At 39.2% G+C, this 19,244-nt stretch overlaps 1 protein-coding gene across 6 annotated transcripts in view; it reads left to right on the top strand.

Moving 5' to 3' along the window:
* clasp2 (cytoplasmic linker associated protein 2) overlaps positions 1-19,244 on the top strand; it is a 54,647-nt gene that overhangs the window by 9,058 nt on the left and 26,345 nt on the right. For all 6 annotated transcript variants that reach the window (XM_081376046.1, XM_081376048.1, XM_081376049.1 and 3 more), the window contains exons 7-17: positions 5,313-5,383; positions 11,445-11,591; positions 13,942-14,018; positions 14,165-14,257; positions 15,822-15,967; positions 16,216-16,351; positions 16,440-16,510; positions 18,523-18,582; positions 18,679-18,756; positions 18,836-19,000; positions 19,092-19,129. In XM_081376046.1, coding sequence (XP_081232172.1) covers positions 5,313-5,383; positions 11,445-11,591; positions 13,942-14,018; positions 14,165-14,257; positions 15,822-15,967; positions 16,216-16,351; positions 16,440-16,510; positions 18,523-18,582; positions 18,679-18,756; positions 18,836-19,000; positions 19,092-19,129 — 1,082 coding nt within the window. The remainder of the gene's footprint in view (positions 1-5,312; positions 5,384-11,444; positions 11,592-13,941; positions 14,019-14,164; positions 14,258-15,821; positions 15,968-16,215; positions 16,352-16,439; positions 16,511-18,522; positions 18,583-18,678; positions 18,757-18,835; positions 19,001-19,091; positions 19,130-19,244) is intronic.

The following is a 19,244-nucleotide window of genomic DNA, read 5'->3' on the forward strand; positions in this document are numbered from 1 at the left end:
TAGTTGCAAAATAATGAGAGTTTGTTGACATGCAGTTTCAAACTACATGCATTACTGACTATTTTTTACACAATTTTTGGTAGACTAAAATAGATCAGTGCAGTGGGGACATTTTTGTGTCTTATTATGATCATATGCATTTTCTATCCACACATTATCCCTTGGTTGGATTTACTTGACCATTTTCTCTTGAGATCAGCCTATTGATTTAATAAAAACCAAAGAGCTCTGAAACAGCATTAGATTATCATAGAACTCTATTTATTAGTCTGTCATTGCATTTCTATTGAGTATTTGTATACATGCACTGGATTAAAGTCTGGAGACTCAAAAGGAACGTGTTTGTTATGTTAGTGATGCATAAACTTACTAAGAAATTACTTCATGGGTTTCCTATTATGGAGTGGTGAAAATCTATTTACATTGTGTTTAAGAAAGGATTCCTTATAATCTGATAGAATCTTGCAGGCTGACATCAGTGTGCGCTGCTGATCTGTGATAAATTGAGTTTTTGAAGACTGTCTAATACTCCTGCATTCCTCTCCGTCTGATGTAAGAGTCTTCAGGCGCTTGGACAGACTCCATTGGCTGCATCTTGAACATTTCATGATCACTTTACTAATGCCAGGGAATGAATCTGAATCAAATTTGTTTCTGTACATAATGGATTCATTTCTGGAGGAATCTTATGTTGTTGTGTCTTTTTTTTTTTTTCTCTCTCTCTTGTGGTTTCATGGTCCTAGATTTTGGCAGTGTTGCACTACATTAATTCTTCCAGGAGTCAGTTCAGAGTGATTCATGTTTAGTGTTGTCCAGATGTTTCAATACAAACTGAACTATATGGAGTGGATGAACCTTCAGCCTGGTTTCAGTAGCAACGGTATGTGTCAGATGCATTGTCTGGTGTGTGACATGGTTATGACTCTGACACATCGCTATCTCAGACAATACGGCTGGTCAAGAACACAAAGGTGCTTGTGTCTGCACTGGTTTGTATTTTGTGCATTTCATTGCTTTTTCTAACACCGTATCCTAACCCGACTTAACGCCACCACACGCGATAAAATGTATCTTTTCACAAACTTTAGATTTACAAAGCACTCATTACTAGGAATGGAAGATAGTGCAATGCACAATATGGTGGAATAAGTCACGCCTTCTAAATAAAAGAGCCAATCGCCGCCAATTGGTGATTCTGCAGCGTCTGTTAGAAGCCATTAATGTTCTGAGACGTGCAATTATGACTTCAGATTTTTGTCATGATTTGATTGTTTAGAAACGAATCTTATGTGATGGTTGATGTCAGATTTCATTGGTGATTTTAAATATGAAATTTAATCTTAAGCTTGGTGTTCATCTTTGGAGAATTTGATGTTTCTGCATTCAAAGACATCGGAGCTGTACTTGCATGACTGAGATGGCTGCCCGTTTCAGATATGGCCACCGAGTGGAAGGACTTGCCTTTAAAGGACTTTGGTGCAGTGCACTTGCAGAGAGACTCCGCCCACATGTTCTTTTGGTTGATTGGCTGTGATTTATGTATTTTTATTTTTTTGTTAGATTGTCTCGTCACCTCTGGTTTGGGCAGACTTAATTGCTTGTTGCTGAAATCTTGTCGCATCGTGTTAGGGCACGGTGTAAGAATGCATCATACAAAACTCTAAAAAATATAGTTTATATATATATATATATATATATATATATATATATATATATATATATATATATATATATATATATATATATATATGTGTTTATATATATATATATATATATATATATATATATATATATATATATATATATATATACACAAACATTTAGAAAAAAAATCTATCCATATCATGCATCCTTAAACATTAGGTTTGCATGATTTATGCATTTGGCAGACACCTTTTTCCAAAGCGACTTACATTGCATTTCAAGGTACACATTTTACATTCTTATCAGTTCTTGCTTTCCCTGGGAATCGAACCCATGACCTTGGCGTTGCAAGCGCCAACGCTCTACTGTTTGAGCTACAGGAAATGATATATCAGTATCTTTTACTTTTTATTTATTTTATTAATTCATGTTGATAAGTTGGTGTAGAATTTGTATCTCGTTATTTTGCACGCATCACCAAAGACACAAAAATTATTTTGACTGATTTTAGTGGATCCGTATTAAAATATTCCAATTTTGAACAGTATATATTGGCCAATTAAATTAAAATAATCTCTATTATTGGCCAATGAAAAATATTATATCGATATACACTGCGTAGCCCCCCCAAAAAATAGATGCAGCTCTTGATGGAAATAAGTTAACATAACAACATTTATTTCCATCAAGAGGTGCATACATTTTTGGACGAAGCAAGAGTCCAGCGCTCAGTAAAGTCTCCTCCAGCACATCCCAGAGACTTTCAATGAATTTAAGGACTCAGAGGTTCTTCATGCTCCCTCTCTTCCATTCTTTCACAGTTTAAACCTGATGAATCTTGACATTGTTATCCTGGAATATGGCCATGATGTGTCTTTACATGTTTGTTTAAGAAATGAAAAGCTACACACTCCATCAATTAGGGTTAGAAGAACTGTTGCCAAGTAAATAACATAATAATCACTGCAATAATGATCCAAACATAGACATAGACATAGATTTAAATAAATAAATAACATTTTGGCCAGACAGTGTTACATCAGTTCAGTTCGTAGAGAATATTTGAGTTCACACTCTTCTCACTTTTTTTCCTGTATGTATAATTTTTAGGGTCAATGTTGTTTGTCTCTTACACTTTGCCTTTGGAATCCTGTTGCATCACATCATATTGATATGATCTGATCTGATCTGATCTCTCACACTCCAGGGTTGGGCACACATGCCCGAAATTCACTCTAAGCTACTGTACACACAAAAACTGTAATTCAGAGGCTGCGCTGCCCTCATCTGACCAAGAGATAGCGGCTACAAGAGAGGACATGTGTGTTGTTGACATGAATATGGTTTGAAAGGACAGGGCCGTGAGCTGGGGACACACACACACACACACACACACACACACACACACACGCACACACACACAACTATAAGTCAAGACAGGAAGGAAGGAGAGCGAGAGGGCAGTCTGAAACGACTGAGCCAAGGCAAGACACGGGGGGCGGCAGTGAGGAGAGGGGGAATGCGAATGGTGCTTAAGTGTGTGTGTGTGTGTGTGTGTGTGTGTGTGTGTGTGTGTGTGTGTGTGTGTGTGTGTGTGTGTGTGTGTGTGTGTGTCCATGCCTGGAGGGGGAGGGGTGGGAGCCCTGTCTCTGAGCTCCACAGCTTTAGCCCCTCCCACTGGTGTGTGTTCCAGACAGGAGGTTATGTAAAGGGGAATAGAATCTTTGTGCTGTCTATCTATCTCTCTCTCTCACACTCACACACACACACAAACCGGTAAACAGTTTGTTAGTTTTCTGTGGCGGACACACGGCAGTGGAGTGTTTTCAGCGATCCTCTTGTGTATGTGAAGGGCAGTATGTCTGAGCAGGTGGGTGGGACCGCGCATGCCGTCCTCTTTTACCCTTTTCATCTTATTCCTCTCGTCGCATGTTCTCTTTCTTCTCGTTCTTGGCTGTTCATTCACTTTCTCTCTGTTTCATTGCATTTTAGACCCTGTCGTCTTCAGCGGCACCATTTTGGTTAGAAAGAGCAGAGATCCTAAACCGGTTGCGTTAATAGGGATTGCTGATCTGTGATTCTGCATGTGTAAGAACATGCCTGACTGCAAGCACTGCGTTAAGCACACACACACACATGCAACATCTCACATGTGGTCTTGAATGTGCATTTGCATGCATACTGCATGTGAGAAAGTAAATGCGCACGTTGTTGGTTCATGACTGAAGAAGGTCTGCAGGACCAGCGAATGTATCCAAATATCGTTTAGTCTCATGCAAGGTTTAAGCATCATTCTTGATATTTTATAGCTGTACTTTAGTGTTCGTTCTGCTATACATTGAGGGACAGTAATTTGTGCTGCGTTGTCTTGTTAATTGTTCCTTGTGCTGAAAATAGTCTTGTTGAGTTTGGCAGGCACTTAGACTAGTAATTAAGCATTGACTTGTAAGTGCACACTGCAGATGAGCTTTGTTTTAAATATGTTTGTGTGTGTGTAATGCTTCCATTTGTTACAGTGGTTATCAGTGTTGTATCATGTATTGCCTTTAATACAAATTTTATGGCTGAAACATTTTTCAAGTAAATTAATGGACTTTAAAGCTACTTGGCTGAATATTTTCTGTGAGTGATGTTGGACTTGTCTGTATCTGTTTCTGTAGGAAGCAGCATTATTGTGATGGACAGATTAAGGCCTTAGGTGCCGTTGCAACAGTTTTATTCTGTTGCAAGATGCGTTTAATGCAGTAAAACCGAAAGATATGTTTATTGCATTTTTATTGCACCATACCGTCGCTTTATGGCTGGGCGATATTACTAAACCAATGGATTTTTTTTTTTTTTTGCCTTTTGTTGATATTCAATTAGTTTTTTTTCCTACTCCGTGAATCCACAATTTCAACCAAACAGCCATTGGGGCAAAATATAATAAAATTATTTAATGCATAAGTAAAATACAGTATTTAAATATTTAAAGTAGGCTTGCTTTCTAGACTGCTTTTTGCTAAATGGATCCAAGGGAGAATATTTCTCATTTGTATTCATATGGATCAGTTTATCCAAACTTGGTAAACAAAACAAAAAAGTATTAATATTATTTACCTATGTATTTGTTTTACTAAAATATTTTAATACATTACACAACACTTCTGTGAACATATTTAAGTGATGACATGAGCGAATCTGAATCTGAATTTTAAATTGATTCACTGAAACTGACCATTGGAACAGATTCACGGAAATGAACTTTGATGCTTTCATACTTGCAGGACAAAGAAAGTTTGTGAAACTAATGACACGGTTTTAGGAAACTTGATGGCAAAAAAAAAGCGTGTTAAAATCATACATTTGTGGGGTCTGTGCATTTTGCATTCAGGATGCATTGTTACTGTTTTACTGTATTTTTAATCAAATAAATGCAGCCTTGCTGAGCATAAGAGATATAAAAAATAAAATAAAACATTAGAAAATTTTATCCCCCCCAAAATGTTTTGCCGGCAAAATTATTGACTTTGATATCTCCCAACTCTACTACACCCCATAATGCCTTACCTTGTGATGGTTTTCTTGGTTAGGAGAGCAGAAGTATGACTATAATATTCATGCTAATGTTTGTTTTTACATTTTGTGTGATCATCAATCTCAAATCATCTCTGTTCTGTGTGTTTCAGGTTACAGACCATTCTGAGCCGTTTTGATGAAGTGCTGAATTCGGGGAACATGGCCCTCAGCCTGAGTCAAGGTAAGTTAGCTTTCAACTCGCTGAATCTTGTTTGCAACACTCGTCTCCGTTAGCTTCGGTTACAATGCTAATATTAGTCTTTGTCAGTGTCTTTGACCACAGCCCTGAACATAAGCCTTTGACATCTGAGCCGCAGCTTTAACCGGAATGCTACTTTCATCTAAATGCTAATCCTCATGTTTTTCATTAGCATTAGCATTACTAGAGGGTTAGCATCAACATAAAGCGATTGGCTCCTACTTAATGCTGGATTTCTGCGTGTCCCTTCTGTCTCCAATAAGTTAGCTTTAATGCGAGTGCTAGCATCTAAAAAGGGGAGATGGTGTCAGACTTCCACGGCCTTGGAAATCTCCATGATGTATTTGGCATATGTTATGTGATGGCAGAGCTGGATCTCCAGACGGATCACACTGTGCTGCTCACATGTTGTTGTGGTCTAGTAATGTGTTTTACAGTGACTTAACAAGCTATTCCATGGTTGCTTTTTTCATGCTTGCAGCTGTTGACTTTATAGGGGTAAACATGTGTTTATACATGTATTAATGGGGTCATCTGGGTCAGTGTGTCTGATTGTTGGAAGACCCGAAACACCCGATGACCCCAGGAAACATCACTGATAATGTGTCCAGGCGCATCACATGGTGTTTGTTGTATGCTAAAAGTAGGTTCAGTAGTTGAGGGACAGTTGTTACCAGAGATGCACAATATATCTGTACTGGGATGCTAACGATTCATAGACGATTAGGGGTGTAACGATACCCTCATGTCACGATTCGATACATATCACAATACTGAACTCACGATACGATATTATTGTGATACTCCAAGACATATGATAAAAGATTAACAAAAAATGTACTGTTTATTAAACTGATAAATTTGATATTATATTGTGTGTATAAATGAATATTCTTGGACTTGGTGCTGGAAACCCAAAGCACAGGACAATAGAGACACCAGAATAAAAATATTCATGATTCTGAAGCTGAAAATACAGGATTATTTTAGACGAATATGTTTCTCTGTCACTGACTAGATACATTTAAAATAATGTAGGCCACTTTTTTTACACAGATATTCCCATATTGCATTATTATACATTATATTCAACATTATATATAATATTTTAATGTAGTACTGACACTAAAACTCTGAAAACTAAAAAATTCTCACATAGTAATTTTTATTTTGGGTGAACTATTCACGATACATATTGTTGCATTTTTGTGTTGCGATATATTGTGACACGATATATTGTTACACCCCTATCGACGATCGATTAATTGTCGATAATATTTTAATCAATTACTTAGCAATGGTCGATTTAAAGGGTTAGTTCAGGGTTGGGTTAGTGAACTAACCCTTTAAGCAAGGTCATAATTAAGTGCGGTTGTTGATTTCATTCGTGTTATGTTCTCATTCTGGCTTGTTTATTGTCAAAAAAGTAAAAATATATTATCAAGTGCGTAGTTTTGAAGCCCGTGCGGCTCATGTACCCCTACATTAATGTCTTCAAGTCATGCAATGGATTTGGTAGGCTAGCTGTTTATTTCGAACTATTATATGATAACTTGGTTTGCTTAGTTTAACAGTATAATCGTTGAGTATATGCAGCCGTTTATTGCTGGTTCATGCCTGTTCAAACTCTTTTCCGGTCACCACTTACATTGTCTCTGATTCTTTGGACTTACCTGAATTATTTATTATCATGCTTTGTGTGTTTTGAAGCAATTAGCTATATTGCATGTCCTTAGACATAAGTGAGTTTTGGGTCTAACTATGGAGTACCCAATAATCTGATTAATAACTCAGTGCGGTAACACTTTAGTATAGAGTCAAATTCTCATTAATATTAACTAGTTGCTTATTAGCATGCATATTACCAGGATATTGGCTGTTTATTACTACCTCTAAAGCACATATCAATGCCTTATTCTACATCCCTTAATCCTACCCAATACCTAAATTTACCAATACCTAAACTACCTTACTTACAAACTCAAGTTGACCCAACTGGCTCTTTATGTTGATACAGCACTAATGCAGACCCATTGCCTATAATCTGGAAAACAGATTCAGACTATTCCTCTGCTGCTATAGGCAATTAAATGAATAAAATCAGATTCATATTGATCTCACAGACCCTACACATTTCAACATGTTTCCTCAGAAGTATTGGTGAACTTCCAAAAGTGTTAAACTGTTTGTTTTACCTGGCCATGTGCCTTGAGATCTTGCCAGATTTCACTATAAGAACAGGAAGGGGATCGATCACCATGCAACCAACTTCCTCACCAGTCGTTTTTAAATTTGGCAGAAGACAAAGTGGACGACATTCAAAGCGTTTTTTTTTCTGTCCAATGGCTTTGCCAATGGAGCCGCTGTGAGGAGAGGGTTGTAGAGAGAGAGCTGTGCCTGTCACGGCATTACTCTGACACAGCGTGACAGAGAGAGAGAGAAGGACGGGAGAAGGAGAGAGTGAAAGAGCTGCCTCTTCTCAGAAGCAGTATAGCCATGTCTGTGGGTGACGATGGAGATGGTGAGTGCGTTTATCTAATAAGTAGATTAGAAATAACTACGCTGTTGTGTTGTTTGTGTACATTAGGTATGCATTACGCTCTGTTTATTTGGTTTGGATGCAATCAGATGCTAATCAGTCAGTGTTTTTATTTAGTTTTTTTAATGAGTTGTTGTCCAGAAAATACTCTATCCTATGGCTATTCTTTCAGCTACTTGTCTTTAAAGGGATACTTCACTGATTAGCATTAAGCTTTGTATAAGTAGAAGCCCGGTAGTATTTTCGAGTGACCTTGCTTCCCTCCCTCATGTCCCCCTGAGACGAGAGATTTCTGTATTGTGTGTCTGGAAAAAAAACTCAGATGACCCAAAAATCATAATTTTGCGTCATCGGAGGCTTTTCTGTCCAGAGGCGAGAGACTCCAGCCAGTAGGAGGAGCTCGTCCCGCATGTCTTCAACCCGCCCATAGGGGGATCTCACGATAAAACGCCGTCTTTTCAGTTTCGAGTCGACTAGTAGCCTAGTTGTATAATTTCTTCTGATACTGCCCTCTGTAACCGGGAGGCGTGGCTTGGGAGTGTCCTTGTAGGGCAGCGAAGCAAGTGCATTCTGGGAGTTGTTGTCTTTCATCCACATGAGCCAAAAATACATTTTCTGGCTTTTCTCTGTCTAGAAGGCACCAACTTCTAAAACAATTTCACATTTCTTCTACATAAATGACCCAATTTAGCGGTGAAGTATCCCTTTAAAGTCGCCAACCATTAAAGCAATGGAATTTGATCAGAATATATTGCATTAAATCTCTCTGACATACTAGTTATATTGGTTTCTGCATCAGTGGGTTTTGTCCCTTGGGAGTTCAAGTGTGACCTGGTTTCTAGGGCATTTTGTTGCCTCCGCTACCCATTATTAGACTCCTCAGCTCTTGGCCTGGAAATTGAAGTACACTAGTATGAGATGCTGTGTGTCTCTTGACTATAAATGAAGCTTATGTTCGCTGTTCGTTTCGGTGGGCCCTACTACATAGCTCTTCCTCGTCATAATCCTGATAACCAGATTAGAAAGCCAGTTAAGTTACGGACTGACCAGTGAGGACTCAGACATCAGCACTCACTCAGTCACCCAGCCATAAGCAATATGGTGTTTGACTGTCAGTGTGTGTTTCCAGGTCAGTTTTGACTGAGAAATGTCATGTACTAGTGTGTAGTTAGTTACTTTTGTTTTTAAACTACCTCTGCTGTTACATACTGCTATTCTTCATAACTCTCAATATGGTGGCGATACTTTTTTTATATCAATAACTGTCACAATACAATATTACAACTCTTTCAAGAAATTATGTATTAATCTTTCTTTTTTTATTTTTTTTTATTCATTGATTGAATAGAAGTAATTGTGCGTTGACTTATGACAGTACACTGCATTTCATTGTGACTTTTATGATGGATGGCCTTTTCCACCAAAAATATTCATTAAAAAATGCAACTTAACTCGTAAGTATAGAAGCAATATCTTGCTTTGAAGCAAATATTGCTTCGAAAAATATTTCTGTATGACTTTATTTTAAGGTTACGTAGCTACATGCTAATACATGTACTTACTATGGTAATAATAATAAATTATACATAATTACAAGTAACTAGCCCTAAACCAAAACCTAACTGTAACTCTGTAGTAATTACATGTAGTTAATTAATATTACTCAGTACTTAAGTACAATGTAACCACGTCACCTTAAAATAAAGTACAACCAATTTTTCTTCTCATAACCTCTTCTGCTGCTGCTTCTTAATAAAAAATAGTTTCTGACTTGAGCAAGCCATTTTTGGCTGACCAAAATTTAAACCAGTGTGAATCAGCCCTTTTTTCCTCTCCAATCTTTCAAATCCACTGATGTGGGCTGATCTTGTTGTCATGGCAACAGCCTTTTGCAAGCGGCCATCTCTCTCTCTCTCTCTCTCTCTCTCACACTTCGTCCTTGCCTTTTCTCCCTTTTCCCCCTTTTCCCCCTTTTCCCTTCAGCTTGTCCCCTCTTTCTCTCTTGCTTCCTGTTGCTGTTTTGTTCCTTTCGGCCGGCCTCATTCTCGATTGATCTCTCTCTCTACGGTCGTCATTGGCCCGTCCTTGTTGAATTGTTGTTCACGCCCTCCTGTCTCAACAAAGGGTGGGTTATGCTACTATGCTAATAATGCTACACACATAGTCAGACACACAGAGCCCTTTCAGCTCCGCTAGTGGGGTCAGCATCCATAATGTGTCAGTGCAATCAGGGTCACAATGCCGATTGCCCACACACACACACACACACACACACACACACAAACACTTTCATATGCAATCAAAGACCATGTCTCGGCTGTAGGGGTGTGGCCTTCGTTCTCATCTGTATTTATGCATTTTATTCAGCTGTGCATGTTTGACCGTGAATGTGTTTAAACTAAGGTGATCACACACCGACGTGATGCTAATTAGCTTAGCTTGAGCTCCAGACGAAATGAGCCCCATTGACATGCAAGAAGCATCCTCAAATCTCAAAGCTCACTGGCTGCTTATAGATGATGTCATCACTCTCCTGATTGGCTCTTCGGGAGCTGGGAAGGAGGCGGGCGGGGGACGGGGACGGTGTGCAGCAAAGTGCGAGGGAGTGATGGAGCAGGAGACGAGGGGGGATGGAGAGAGAGAGTAATTGAGAGAGAGAGAGAAGATGCCGACCAGCTTTTGGGTGGTGGTTTCTGTGAACTGTGGTGTGTGCCTTGCCGAACCGTCTGGGGATATTTTGTCACCGTGAGAGTCACTGTCATGTGAGCGGCAGCTTGGGCGTTGCCTCGGATACGAGAGAGAGCCACGCCCGCCTTCAGGCATGAGGCGCCTCATCTGCAAACGCATCTGTGACTGTGAGTGTCTTCTCGAAATATACCTGTTTGATATGATGCCGGTGGCTCAAATGAACGTTGACGTCTGAATCAGTGCAGGCATTGGACGTCGCCCAGGTGCCGTGGAGATTTGGGGCGTTTTAACAGCTGGTAGATGAAACGAAAGGCTGTTTGTTCTTACTGGAAGCGCCCAATCTGTTCTTGTGTGTGGGTGGCTTTGGGCTTTTGAGTTTTGAAGGCATTTCTCTTTGTTTGTGCATGTGTGCGAGTCATTAACTGTACCTATACTTCCTGTTTTTGCTGTTCAGTAATTGATAGGCCCCTAATAGTTCCTGGTTCTGGGCTGGTCATTGATTTACTAAAGCTGATATTGTGGTGGGGAGGAAATCAGACCTTGTACTCGGCATACTTGGTGATATGATCCTAAAACCTATTGGGTTTCAGAAGAAGGGGATTTGTTCATTGATAGATTTCCTTTTTATTGAACCAACTGCATTGGGACTAGAATATGTGACTATGCAAGTTGGCACAGAAATAAGTGGTTTTTGCTTATCATTGTGCAGTAAGTCTATCCTGGAACAAAATTTACAATTAGCTCGTCTGTTGATATGCTGCCGGCACGTCTTGACTTTGCTAACCAATTGATTCATCTTCTCGTTGCTTCTCTCAGATCGTAGTTTTGACGACGATGACTCTGTGGACGGAAGCAGGCCGTCGTCGGCTCAGGCTGCGTTTAAGGTACCCAAAGTACCCAAGAAACCTGGAGAAGCCGCCGGCAGTGCCAGACGACCCAGTGCTACTGGTGCTGCCAAGACAGGTGAGACACGTGTGTTCTTTAAAAAATAATCCACTTTTGGGTCATTATGAGTGGATTGATCCTTTTGAAGCATGTTGTAATATGACTCTTTTAATATGTGTTTTAATTTGGCTATATGTTCTGTTTCATGTCTGAAATGAGTGTGTTGTTTTGCACCCTACTGTAATTGCCCCTTGTGGGATTAATAAAGTAGTAAACTAACTAATCACTGACTGACTCAATTAGTCTGTGCTTTCAGAAAGGTATGATAAGCTTATGGGCTGGGTGTTACATCTAAAGCATTATTATGATATGGATATGAATATATATGTATTGGTTGGAAATGAAATGAAAAATGGCTTCTGTATTTATTAAATAACCATGTTGTAAATCCTATTTATTTTTAGACCATCCAGTGAATTAATGAATTCACAAATGAAAGGTACTTTGCTTTGAAAGCTATATCTATTTTTATTTGGAACTTGATGGACACAAACTAAAATATTTCTGGCATCAGTGCAAAAGCAGCTTCACATTACATAACGTTTAGAACAAAGGACTCAACTAATATTATAAAAGAGATCAATACTCTCCTAAATTCTGGTTTGATGAACCACATTCAAAGCTGTTGTAAAATAGTGGATATGCAGACGCTTGTGATATTGCTCAGCAGCCTTACATTTATTTAGCTTTGCATTGTTAATATCTTAGTTGTCAGTTTTTGGGACTTGACTTGTTTGGGACACATTTTGCTTTATATTTTTTTAGTACTCTACTTTTTATGGTTTTGCATTGTTTATAAACAAAATTCCTGCTACAATATAGAAAAATCTCTATTGGTTGTTGTAAAGTCATGAATAGAATCCTCTATCATTGTATGATATATATATATATATATATATATATATATATATATATATATACATATATATACATACATACACTATCTTAACACCCAGTTCTACAAGTTTGAATATCATTGAAGGAAACGTTACAAAGAGGCTCCTAAGAATAAATAATGAATGAGTATTTAGTTTAGTTTATTTCAATGCAAGTTAGAGCTGCAAGATTAATCGTTAAAAGATTGCGATCTCGATTCAAACACCCACGCAATCTCATTCTTAAATGACGATTCGCCTGTGTCTATTAAACCTTTGACAAAATCAAACCAGAACATTCAAATATGCGTTTGCGCTGCCGCTGACCCAGAGAGACCAGTTATCACGTATAAGTGTGAAACAGCGTCACAGACCACACAGTGCCATTATTTCTGTTACCTTAATTCATATTATCACAGAAGCACTGGGATAAATGTTTATAGTTCAGATGAACACTGATGTCTACGGAAGCAATCAAATTAGAGAAAAACGCCTTTTTATAGTAACTTCAAATAATGTTTGTGTCGCCAAGTGACCGTTAAAAAATATATTTTCATTGAAGAGATTTGTTCAAAAACACTGATTCATCCAGTAAACAAACAAGTGAGGTATTTATGAGTGAGTCATTGAATCATTCATTCAACCTGTTTTTGTTTTTTTATTCATTCAGAATAATTAAACATTTTAAGACTGTGCAGCAATTAACATTTTGTCAGAACCTCTAGTGAATTACATGTTATTTTGTTTAGTTGTCTGTTGAGAATCATCTCAGTTTGAAACGAAAAATCGTGATTCGCAATTTATCCAGAACCGTGCAGCTGCTTGCACACATAAGTAATTAATGTAATTTTTGTAGCTGCATGAACCTGATGCTTTTACAGAACGAGAAGTTTGCACAAATACCTTTTTACAAATACTTGGTTCGTATCAGCAGCAGTTCACAATGAATTGATGTTTCTGCTGAGGCTCAATACCAAAGCTCCACCCAAAATGGGTTTTCCTGAAGGCTGATTGACAGCTCACTGGTGCTGATGTGGCCACACCCCCTCATGATTGATCGCTCAATTACAGCCAGACAGGAAGATAGACAGGAAGTCCATTAGGATTGAGAGCTGTTAATGTGTCGGATGGGTTTCCTCCCTCCTGTAATAGGTTGCAAAGGGCTATTTCACTGAATATGGTATACGGTTTTAAGAAAATCATTTTACAATATAACGTAGTTTACAACTTCCTCCCCCACCTATTTATATCACACATAAACCTAAAACATAATCACATACTTAGTACACAAAGAACACCCTCCCTTTTGCATGGCAATACAACGATCGCCATAGTAACACCTCAGTTTCTATGGTAGCGCCCAGAGCTGTCAGTTGTCTGTCAGCGTGATTGAGATTAAAAATGTCACACACAGTGTTAGACGGATACATCTACCCCTCATAAACTTCATAGTTGTCTTGTGTTTTAATGGATGTCAATCGTGTGTGTTGCAGGAGCCTCTAAGGAAGCGGCAGGAGCTGTGGATGAGGAGGATTTTATCAAAGCATTCACAGACGTCCCCACGGTTCAGGTGAGACACACACTTGCCTATAAATGAGAGATTCCTCAGAACCTAATTACGAATCTACCTGAGGGTTTCATAACGTTCACGTTGATGTTTGATCAAAGGCTTGGAAGTGTTTGATCTAAAACTCTTGTGTCTCTCTCCTGACGCAGATCTACTCCTCACGGGACCTGGAGGATAATCTAAACAAGATCCGTGAGATTCTATCTGACGATAAACACGACTGGGACCATAGAACAAGCGCGGTGAGTTCAACACACACGATTTAAACACTTGTGCAAGCATTTTTGTCTAAGTTACGCTAGTTGATATAACAGTTGCCTTGGAGATTCACTGACACCTAGTGGTGTGGATGCAGCATTGTGCAAAACCACAGTTTCAGTTACTAATGCCACTGTTTAAAAATGCACTATTTACAGTCAGCCATAATTAATTGATCAAGTGACCTAACATGTCCAGTTAAATGGCGGTTACCGAGATAAAGGAAGTCAATTCGACTGGTCATGTGATCTCAACATGGCTGCCCCCATGAGGGGACCCACTCTGTGTATAATAAAACAGCTTTCATTAGGTTACTGATTCGACTGCAGTCAATTCATTATTCATTTCTTTGTTAAAATCTTTTCAATAAGGGAACAAGTGACCAACTCTTTGTTGAATCAACCCCGTGTATTTTGATGACCATCCGAATGTAACGGATTATGCAAAAGAAAAAATGTAGGGTTGTGGCTTGTTATTCCCACTATTTCTTAACAGAATTTTGAGATGTGGGCATTGCACTCAAAGTTGAATGCAAGCTTGCAGTTAGATCTCTTTAAAGTTACTACTCATAAAAATACTCCTACACTTGCTTGTAGGTTTAAAATTTCTTTAAAATTTTATCAAAATGTATTTTAGTCACTCCTACTCCATTGCGTCTGTTTGGCGCGCACTCGTTCACTGAAGTCTGCGAAGTTTAGCGGAGACTCGCTTGCATAAGGCTCGTCTAGGAATATGGAAATATTTGCATGTGATAAATATATACATTATGCACTGAGAAAAAACATAACATCTCAAACTCATTAAACCGCACTAGTATATGTCAGAGCATCTGACAGGGTAAGCTGCGTTGATTACTTTCTTACGAGTTATTTTGAAGCCCTTAATATAAAGCATGTCTCAAGTTTAGGACAAATTGGATTATGCTCTTCCCCGCAGCAGCTCACTGCTTTCCTCTGCTATTTTTCAGATGCGCTCATAACATCAATCTACTGTATATCGATATAAACGGTATTGCCTTGTTTTAGTTTTTTTTAATATACAGATATATTGTACAAACTCAATATACTTGCAGTCAATAGTGGAGGGCTGAGGTTTAATCAGAATAAATGGTTGGAGAAGTCCTGCATCGCCAGAGAAGTCTGTCGTCTTACTGGAAGATTAAGTTGACATTTTGATTGAACATTACGAGGCCCAAATAAAAAATTGAAACGCATGGATGATTATTCACAATAACATCTATAAAATGCATTTACAAAATGCATAGGGTGAATTTTCATTTAATGCCGACTTTAAACACATCACCATTATGTTTCCGTATTTTGTTTCCAAGAAGTGACTGAACTTGTTTGCTGGTTAATTGTGGTTATTAAGAGGGGATGGCACTGGGATGCACTAGACCTAGAGTTTTCTTTGTGACCATACATAGGGATTGTTTACACTTTAAAAAAAAAAAAATCTCTATCTGGCCTTTTATGTAGCTTTGCCTATGCATCCCATTCATGTGTGACTTTGATGTGGTCTTGTTTTCCCCTCCCTCTCCCTCCACAGCTGAAGAAAATCCGATCTCTGCTGGTTGCCGGGGCAGCAGACTATGATTGTTTTTACCAGCACCTGCGCCTATTGGATGGTGCATTTAAGCTGTCGGCAAAAGACCTGCGTTCTCAGGTGGTGCGGGAGGCTTGCATCACAGTGGCGTGAGTGTCTGACATCTTGAACAATGTTAACTCAGATCTCTGGCATTAGAAAGCTGTGTGTGCATAGTATGCAGATTATTGAGATCTGTTTCCCATCAACCACTTGATTAAGGGCTAGAGACGAGTCAATAGGCTCACAGAGCAAAGCGATTCCTTTTTGCAGTCTACTGGATCTTGATTTGTGGATTCTTGCTATTGTTTTGTGTTAATTTTAAAGAGCACCAATTTATTGTGTTATGTTTGTGCAGGCATCTTTCCACACTATTAGGGAATAAGTTCGATCATGGAGCAGAGGCCATCGTTCCGGTGCTCTTCAATCTCATCCCTAACTGTGCCAGAGTGATGGCCACATCCGGCACAGCGGCCATACGCATCATCATACGGGTGAGAAACGGTGGCGTGCAGGAGTTCATTCTGTCTGTCTGACTGCACTGTGTCTGCATGTGTTGACTGTTTGTTTTTGTATTTTCAGCACACTCATGTCCCACGACTAATTCCTCTCATCGCTAGTAACTGCACGTCAAAGTCTGTGGCCGTCCGGAGGTGAGATGGTCAAACTGCTTCTACACACTATAGCTGAGCACTGCAGGAATATTAGATGACACTCTATTTTACAGTGTCCTTTTCACACGTCACATGGTGTTACTATAGTAATAATTAGGCTATATAGTATGCATAATTATGTGCAACTAACCCTGTAGTAAGTACATGTAGTTAATTATTACTCCATACTTAAATGTAGAATTACACTGTAACAAGGACACTTTAAAATAGTGTAACTGAATATTTTTTCTCCACCTACAAGCTTATCTATCTATGTATCCGTCTGTCTATCCATCTGTCTCTATCTATCCATCTATCTATCCGTCTGTCTATCCGTCTGTCTATCCGTCTGTCGGTCCGTCTGTCGGTCCGTCTGTCGGTCCGTCCGTCTGTCGGTCCGTCCGTCTGTCCGTCCGTCTGTCCGTCCGTCTGTCCGTCCGTCTGTCTGTCCGTCTGTCCGTCTGTCTGTCTGTCTGTCTGTCTGTCTGTCTGTCTGTGTCTATGTATCCATCTGTCTATCCATCCGTCTATCTGTCTGTCTATCCATCCGTCTATCTGTCTGTCTATCCATCCGTCTATCTGTCTGTCTATCCATCCGTCTATCTGTATGTCTATCCATCCGTCTATCTGTCTGTGTCTATCTATGTATCCATCTGTCTATCTGTCTATCGTCTGTCTGTCTATCTATCTATCTATCTATCTATCTATCTATCTATCTATCTATCTATCTATCTATCTATCCATCTGTCTATCGTCTGTCTGTCTGTCTATCTATCTATCTATCTATCTATCTATCTATCTATCTATCTATCTATCTATCCATCTGTCTATCGTCTGTCTGTCTATCCATCTGTCTGTCTGTCTGTCTGTGTCTATGTATCCATCTGTCTATCCATCCGTCTATCTGTCTGTCTATCCATCCGTCTATCTGTCTGTCTATCCATCCGTCTATCTGTATGTCTATCCATCCGTCTATCTGTCTGTCTATCCATCCGTCTATCTGTCTGTGTCTATCTATGTATCCATCTGTCTATCTGTCTATCGTCTGTCTGTCTGTCTATCTATCTATCTATCTATCTATCTATCTATCTATCTATCCATCTGTCTATCGTCTGTCTGTCTATCCATCTGTCTGTCTGTCTGTCTGTGTCTATCTATGTATCTATCTATGTATCTATCTATGTATCTATCTATGTATCTATCTATCTATCTATGTATCTATCTATGTATCTATCTATGTATCTATCTATGTATCTATCTATGTATCTATCTATGTATCTATCTATGTATCTATCTATCTATCTATCTATCTATCTATCTATGTATCTATCTATGTATCCATCTGTCTGTCTGTCCATCTGTCTGTCCATCTGTCTGTCCATCTGTCTGTCCATCTGTCTGTCCATCTGTCTGTCCATCTGTCTGTCCATCTGTCTATACATCGGTCTATGCATCTGTCTGTCTATCCATCCGTCTGTCTGTCTGTCTGTCTGTCTGTCTGTCTGTCTGTCTGTCTGTCTGTCTGTCTGTCTGTCTGTCTGTCTGTAAGAATTTAAAGTTGACTTGAAAAGTTTTTCCTCTAGAATGACCGAGTTTGAACCAAACAAGTGTTAATGCAGTAAACATTTAATGTTTTCCAGTGATTGTTTCTCACTACTCACAATTATTTATAATTTTTTATTTTTTTTTTGTATATTGTTGTAAATATTTGTTACTAAACATTGTAAATATGTCCCCATATAGCATAAATCTCTTGAGGGTGATGACAGACCAATATTTAAACCAGTGTTCGGCTCAATTAATCGAAATGCCCAGTTTGAAAGAGCTGATTTGTGGAAATGAGTCTTCCCAACTCTTTTGCCAATTACTAGACACCCGATTAAAAATAACTGTCTTAACATGTTTATACTTGAGAGTCAGGAATCTATACTGCTGGCACAATCTTTAAGAGAGTTTAATTTCTTCATATATTTATTGTAACCTCTCTCTCTCTTCCTCTCTGTCTTTGTCAGGCGCTGTTATGAGTTCTTGGATCTCCTGCTGCAGGAATGGCAGACTCACTCTCTGGAGAGGTACCGCCACAGCACAGGCTAAACCACAGTGCCTACTGGTGTCGAAAGGCCAGCACTGCACTACATAACCTCTCTTCTCTTTCGTCTGTGCCTCAGGCATGCGGCGGTGTTGGTGGAGAGCATTAAGAAGGGAATCAGAGACGCAGACTCGGAGGCTCGAGTGGAGGCCAGGAAGTGAGTGCCGTCCTTAAATTACTTCATGTATTTCGCTGTTTCGGAGTTGTGTTTTATTTCTGATGTTTCTCTCTCTCAGGGCATACTGTGGGTTGCAAGCTCATTTCCCTGGGGAGGCGGAGTCTCTGTATAACGCATTAGAACCGTCCTATCAGAAGACTCTTCAGAGCCTAAAGAGCTCGGGCAGCGTGGCGTCCCTCCCACAGTCGGATCGCTCGTCCTCCAGCTCGCAAGAAAGCCTTAAGTAAGAATATCTCACTCGGCTGCAACCGTCTGCTGCAGTAAATGATGAAATTGAATAAGAGCTCTGTATTTTTCCCTCTTTTCTTTTTCAGTCGGCCGCTGTCAAAGTGGTCAGCTGCTCCAGGCAGAGGTGAGATCTTTCGTGTGTGTGTATGTGTATTTGTAATTGACTCATGTCGTGTTCAAACTCCAAATCACTCAATATTTTGTTTAAAATGTGCATAATGCAATAGGAATATTTTAGG

This window comes from Scardinius erythrophthalmus (assembly GCF_964197995.2).
Source record: "Scardinius erythrophthalmus genome assembly, chromosome: 10".
Taxonomy (NCBI): Eukaryota; Metazoa; Chordata; class Actinopteri; order Cypriniformes; family Leuciscidae; genus Scardinius; species Scardinius erythrophthalmus.